The following is a 7500-nucleotide window of genomic DNA, read 5'->3' on the forward strand; positions in this document are numbered from 1 at the left end:
CACTAGCATTACAGAGTAATTTCCCCTTTTTACTATCTGCACCAAAACGTTTGCAAAATAAATAAAAATTCCATGCTTAGCAAAAGAAGTTCCTGTTTGAACAAAAAATGATAATAATGACTGCTCTAGCTGTTGGGTCAGAATATCAGATCAAAGTGCCAAGTTTAGAGAATACAGTTTGCATATAATTAGGCTTCATTCTTTATTTTTTTGTGCCAATCCCAGAAGTGCAATATTGTTTTAAACAAGATGACTGGAAAGAACTGGATTTTTCCTATTTTTATGCCAAATTTGGTGTCAACTGACAAAGTATTTGCAGAGAAAATGTTAAAGTTTACCACGGACACACAGACACAACCGAACACCGGGTTAAAACATAGACTCACTTTGTTTACACAAGTGAGTCAAAAAAGGGTGGTGCTGTCAGTGTAGCGACGCGCTCTCCCCGGGGACAGCAGTCCGAATTTCACACACACAGAGAATTCTGTTGTGACAAAAAGAGGGATACAAATACAACAAGAGAGGCAAGGCCTTCAAGACTCACTTGTGATAAATTAAGTCCCCTAGCATTAATTAGAGTAATTTCCCTTTTTTACTATCTGCACTAAAACGTTTGCAGCAAAAAAAAAAACAAAAAAAAAATTCCATGCTTAGCAAAAGAAGTTCCTGTTTGAACAAAAAATGATGACTCCTCTTGTTGTTGTATCAGAATAAGGAGGTCAGAGTGCCAAGTTTAGAGAATACAAAAAATATAAATATAACAGTAAATGCAGTTTGCATATAATTAGGCTTTTTTTTAAATTTTTTTGTGCCCATCCCAGAGGTGCAATATTGTTTTAAACAAGATGACTGGAAAGCAGTGAATTTTTCCTATTTTTATGCCTAATTTGGTGTCAACTGACAAAGTATTTGCAGAGAAAATGTCAATGTTAAAGTTTACCACGGACACACACACACACACACCCGAACACCGGGTTAAAACATAGACTCACTTTGTTTACACAAGTGAGTCAAAAATAAATGGAAGGTCAAGGACAGCAACTCCTTCCCACGGGCATGGACGATGAAAGCACGCACATCAACCAAACAAAGCACGTACATCAACCAAACAATTAAAGCACGCACATCAACCAAACAATTAACTTCTACGTTTGAAACCAACCTTGCTTGTCAAATGTTTGTATGGTATGCTCGGTGAACGCTGCACGTATAATGGATCAGTCTGCACGCTTCTGGAACTGAATTCGTACACAGTGAACGATAATCATAAACTAACCGATTCTTGAACATTTGTATTTGTTTTTATCACAACAGATTTCTCTGTGTGAAATTCGGGCTGCTCTCCCCAGGGAGAGCGCGTCGCTACACTACAGCGCCACCCCTTTTTTTTTTGTGTGTGTGTATTTTTTCCTGCATGCAGTTTTATTTGTTTTTCCTATCGATGTGGATTTTTCTACAGAATTTTGCGAGGAGCAACCCTTTTGTTGCCGTGGGTTCTTTTACGTGCGCTAAGTGCATGCTGCACACGGGACCTCGGTTGATCGTCTCATCCGAATGACTAGCGTCCAGACCACCACTCGAGGTCTAGTGGAGGGGGAGAAAATATCGGCGGCTGAGCCGTGATTCGAACCAGCGCGCTCAGATTCTCTCGCTTCCTAGGCGGACGCGTTACCTCTAGGCCATCACTCCACATTTATTACCACTGTTTCTTCTTCTTCTTTATCTGTACCCTACCCAAACATGATCTTTCTCTCCACCTTACACTGCACTTCTATGCCCCACTCTACACCACACGATGTTAAACTATTTCCAGACTTAGTATAGCGTTGAGGACCATTTCATAAAAGTTCATCAGGTGAGTGTCCTTATCGGAAGCGACAATCTGCTGCAATTGATAGGGCACAGAGAAGAACCACAAAGTTTGTACACGAATATTGGCACATAACGTAAAGTGATCAATTAACTTCTTTAAAGTTATGTTCCCTTAAAAGGGTAGGAGGATAAGCGGTGATCTCATTGTGACAAACTTTTCAATGGTCATGTTAGTTTGCAATGGAGAAACCATTGATCATACAGCTCTCACTTTGCTGTTGGCCCAGCTGTAAGCTTATGTCAGTCAATACTACATAACACCCCACCACGCAAAATCGAATCAACTGAGATGATATACGAATATGGTAATATCTATACTTTACGGACTGTGCGCAGGTAATTAGTAGTAGGCCTCCTTCGGTCATGGCTGACCATGGATAGAGTATATCCGACCTAATGTCTAATTGGGCTGTCTGCTTGGACCAAGCAGCGTCGCCTGTGACTGTAGAGACCGATGCGAGAGAGACAGTCTCTGTCGCAGCGAAAACATGTGTGAGCTGATGCTGATCTGTTGGCTGCCGTTCCTTTTCTGCGAGCTCGCTATTCTGCTGCAGCAGCTGACAGTTTGTCCTCACCAATCCGTAGCCGATTCTTGAGAGTGCTTCTCCATCTGTTGCGGTCATCTGCAAGGTCCTCCCAGGACTCGGTGTTGATTTCAAGCGCCTTCATGTCACGTTTGCACAGCAGGAGATTAAGGTAGTTTATTCTGTTCAAGCCAGTACCCGATGGCTGTAATTGTTTCCCTTCACCACTCCTTAGCAGTTTCTTTTGAAACATTTCGTTAAAAAAAAACAACAACAACAAAACCCTAACAAAAACCCACACACACCAAACAGCTAGTGCTTCAGTATTCATTATTACTCTACGATACAAGCTATCTACTTGTGGCTTTGGATATTTCAAAACACATCAGCTGTATCTATACTGGTGAAATAAATATAGTGACAGTGACAGTCTCTCAACGTTCTTTCTACTCTGCTTTTCCCTTTCTTTCAGCGTTACGTAAAAAAAATGATAACAGGCTGAAAAAAAAAAGTGAGGAAAGCTGTAGTGATGACGAGCCGAACTGAGTGACATAACTCAATGTACAGTTGATAGTCGTGTCTTTGCTAGCTGTATGTAGGATAGTCAGTCGTGTCCGACTATGACCATCAGAACAGCAGAGGAGGCAACTGCTGTTCCGACTATTTGGGCTAGAATTTGATTATAGTGGAGAGTGTCTTGCCCAAGTTACATCCCCACTCTCTCGGCCAAGAGGGTTTTAGGACAGTCGGCGTTGGGATGGTTCCCAAAGGCCAACTAGCCCACAAGGCTGCAGCACTAAGAGCCAGTGCAATTTTGCCTCCTAGTTTGAGAGTCATAGTCCTTCACAAAAGACTAAGCTGTAAATAGCTACACAGGCTTGAAAAATGGCGTTCGAAACGGCCGCCGAGGCAGCAGCATCAGCCCTCCCTCCCTCCCTCCCTCCCTCCCCCGTGAAGCTGCTAACTGACGTCACTGACGAATGGCCCCGGTTTCACCCTCCCCGGCCCCCCCATCCCCATTACATTACTCCTTAGGTGATGTTCACTTTCCAGTGTGTTATTATTGTTGCTACTATGTCAGTATTAGTATTATCATTAATATTATCATTGTTGTTGTTGTCAGTGGTAGTTGCGGTAATAGTAGGGGTTTTTTGTGTGTGTTTTTGTTGTTGTTGTTTTTCTTGTTCAGTTTAGTTTTGTCTTGCACTTCAACCTTCTTTTCATTGTCAAATAATGTGTGTATTTTCGCTATTGCGTTTGTACATTGCTTGCTACATATGAACGAGCACGATATAAGCTCATGCTTGTTGTTGCTCAAGTCTTCTTAATTGAACGCTGTATTGCACCTTGTTTCTTGATATAAAAAAAAAAAAAGAAAAGAAAACAGTTCAAACCAAGCCCGTGCCGGACCAGCCCTGGTCAAACAGAAGCGCTAACGTTGAAGAGAACGCTGGGAGTTGTGGCGGACTGGGACAGGCAGTAGGCGGGCTCGGCGCCGTGGGAGCAGGTGCTGACGCCGTGAACGGTGTCCAGGACGGTGACGATGGTGCCCATGACCATGACCAGCAGCCCAAACAGCGCGAGCAGGGCGGGGCCCACGTTGCATCTGGACAGCAGGGGGTCCGGCCTCAGGCGGATCACGCTGCAGGGCGGGAAGATGAAGGCCAGCGGGGCGGCGAACAGGACCCCCTGTTGAAAGAAATGATAATGAGGCCAGGAGATTTCAGTTTCACTTGGTTTATTAACTCTTTCCATACGAACGGCGAAAGAGACGACGTTAACAGCGTTTCACCCCCAATTACCATCATCAAAATATTGCAAGCGGAACGCTCTTATACTGAAGAGGTGAATGTTGACAAAGAATACCACAGTTCTGACGACGGAAGCTAAAGGTTGGGTCATTCAGACACCCACTGGACATCCGAGGGGTCTGTGTAGAGGAGAAGAGAGGACTGGCTGTAGTGAGTGAGTTAAGGAGGCAAATCCATACACGCGAACAGGACCCCCTGATAAAGAATAATGAGGCTAGGAGATTTCAGTTTCAGTTTGTTTGTTTATTAAGGAGGCAAATCAATACACGCGAACAGGACCCCCTGATAAAGAATAATGAGGTTAGGTTTCAGTTTCATAAAAAAAAAAAAAAAAAAAATAAAAAATCATTATTATTTTTTTTTTGCTGCCCCATCATCTGCACCGTTTCAGTGGAATAACTCACACGCCGCTCATTTAGATTCCCCCATACACGGCCACACCCGGGTTCGTCCGTCGCAGTTCAAGCGTCGGCAGTCCGCAGGGACCTATCGACGTTAGGTCGCCAGGAGGCCAAACACCAGAGGAGACCCTGCACTGCTGCTGAGTCACTTCGGTGATGTTCAGTGGTGCCTGTTCTCATTTAACGTACTTAGGACACCACCTACTATGCCCGCTACTAACGACAATGATGGCTTAGTCGCGGAGCCAGACTGAGTGAGCGACCCTCCCAGTGTGGAGACCGCCACCACGTCCCTCAAACAACAGCCCCCCCCCACGGCCCCGGCCCCCCCCCCCCCCCCCCCCCCCATGAATCTGCCGACACTGAAGACATTGACAGAACTCACCCCAAGCACAGAAGTGGAGGGGTATCGAAACTGAGGTCACCATGAGAGCACGGCATGAAAGGCCACAGACTCTGAGACTGTTTTGTTTATATTGATGATGATGGAGGAGGAAGATGAAGATGACGATGACGATGTTGCTATGGAAGTCCATTTTGGTTTGGGACTGCATGACAAGGCTGTACTCTACGCTCCCTGTCATAATGATATCCCGGCGTTAACCAGGCCCGAGAGATACAGACACTTGCAGTGTTGCAGAGCAACACACCCAAAAGACTCATCCTTGAAGTGGATGACACTCGACTGTGTGGTCCCAGTCTCCCCATTTAAGCCCACAGCATACTCAACTCTGGATAGGAGCAGGCCACGGGCCGAAAAACCCACCTTCGCTGGGATTCGAACCCGCGTCCTCCCAGCCGTCAGTCAGGCGATGCTAACCACTTCGCCACGGCGGCTGGTTCCAGTTTCAGCTTCTAGATTAAGGAGGCGTCACTGCGTTCGGACATATATCTGTGCACGCCACAACGCCAGACCACATTTGCTAGGCAGATACCTGACCAGCAGCATAACCCAACGCGCCTCGTCAGGCCTTTGGTGCGTGCGTGTGCGTGTGTGTGTGTGTGCACATACGAGTGTATGTGTGTAGTGAGAACGATGCTAATGACAACAATACCAATAACAGTAATAACACGACGTACGTTAAAGACGATGACGATGCCCAGGCAGTCAGTGGACAGGGACACGCCGGCAGTTAAACAGACGATGATGACGGTGGTGGTGATGTGCCGCCACAGTGGGGCCGGCTGCCGGTTGGAGGGAAACACCACGTTCTCCATCACCTGTAGCATCATCATCATCATCATCATGACCATCATCATCACCGTCATCGTCGTCATCATCATCGTCATCGTCTTCGTCGTCGTCATGTGCGGTTGGGGGTAAGCAGTTTCAGTTTCAGTTTCAGTAGCTCAAGGAGGCATCACTGCGTTCGGACAAATCCATATACGCTACACCACATCTGCCAAGCAGATGCCTGACCAGCAGCGTAACCCAACGCGCTTAGTCAGGCCTTGAGGAAAAAAAAAAAAGGTGAATAAATAATAGATAAGCTTACACAAATAATTAAATAAATAATTATAATGTAAAAAAAGAAAAGAAAAAGTGAATAAATAATAGATAAGCTTACACAAATAAATGAATAAATAAATAAATAATATATATATATTTTTTAAAGGTAGTAGTAGTAGTAATAATAATAATAATATAAAAAAATAACAATAATAAATAAATAAATAAATAAGGTAACAATGATGATAAATAAGCAAATAGATGTAAAATATGAAGACACACATTCACATACACACCCACACATGCATAACAGATACGCACCAAACATGCAGTTTCACAGATATGAAAGCACAGTTACGACGATGACTATAGTGGTCGCGACAGTGGGGACGTTTGCTGTTCGGAGGAAAAGACAGCATCCTCCAGTGTCAACTATATCATCGTAATTTGCATCGACTGCAGCAGCAACATCATCTTCGTCATCATCATCATCATCGTTGTCGTCATCATCAGCAGATGTATCATCTTCGTTGTCGTCATCATCATCATTATCGCTGTCGTCATAATCAGCAGAAGTATCGTCTTCGTCATCATCATCGTTGATGATTCTCCACAGTACGAGGGGAAGGTCGGTTAGTACGTCGGGTAGTTTTAATAGGCTTTATGCTGTCTGAAACATATTGGTTCTATGCTTTGCTTAACAAATTCTGGCATACCTTTCTGGCGACATGTCTATGACACATACGCAGTACCACGCTTACTATTAGCTTGCTTCCTTGTTGACAAAATATGCCCCAAACATACAGGTTACCGAAGCTATACTTAAAAAAAATTCTAACTTACTCCTTTGGTGATAATCATATACGATATGGACAAAATTATACAGGCTTTATACTACACATACTAATTATGAGCTGAATTGAAAAATAAAAATTCTTTTTAGTATCAAATAACGGTAGCAGACAATAATAACAAACAGAAAAGGGAAAACAAGTCATGACACAGGCATTCAGCACTCGGACACAAGATTCATGCCTGTAAAAGAAAAGACCAAAACAACCAAACATAACAAAGGTAGGAAAAGACGGGTCAGTGTTTGACCCACACAGACAACCCCAAGAATGTTAACTCTCTCCATACGAACGGCGAAAGAGACGACGTTAACAGCGTTTCACCCCAATTACCACCATCAAAATATTGCAAGCGGAAGGCTCTTATACTGAAGAGGTGAATGTTGACAAAGAATACCACAATTCCGACGACGGAAGCTAAAGGTTGGGTCATTCAGACACCCACTGGACATCCGAGGGGTCTGTGTAGAGGAGAAGAGAGGACTGGCCGTACTGAGTGAGTTAAAAGCGAGCCTATGCTGATGATGAACTGACCTCTCTGGTAACAAAACACTCGATGGGGTAGGTGAGCATGATTGTCAGAGCGAAGGC

At 44.2% G+C, this 7500-nt stretch overlaps 1 protein-coding gene across 1 annotated transcript in view; it reads right to left on the reverse strand.

The window, feature by feature from the left end:
• Positions 1-3548: 3548 nt before the first annotated feature.
• LOC143295980 (putative sodium-coupled neutral amino acid transporter 11) overlaps positions 3549-7500 on the reverse strand; it is a 28447-nt gene continuing 24495 nt past the window's right edge. Inside the window, exons 12-14 of the mRNA XM_076607700.1 lie at positions 7444-7500; positions 5689-5829; positions 3549-4085 (exon numbers count right to left, since the gene is read on the reverse strand). The exon at positions 7444-7500 is cut by the window's right edge and continues 56 nt beyond it. Of these exons, the coding sequence (XP_076463815.1) occupies positions 3816-4085; positions 5689-5829; positions 7444-7500 (468 nt within the window). The 3' untranslated portion in view covers positions 3549-3815. The remainder of the gene's footprint in view (positions 4086-5688; positions 5830-7443) is intronic.

Source organism: Babylonia areolata, chromosome 2 (genome assembly GCF_041734735.1).
Source record: "Babylonia areolata isolate BAREFJ2019XMU chromosome 2, ASM4173473v1, whole genome shotgun sequence".
NCBI lineage: Eukaryota > Metazoa > Mollusca > Gastropoda > Neogastropoda > Buccinidae > Babylonia > Babylonia areolata.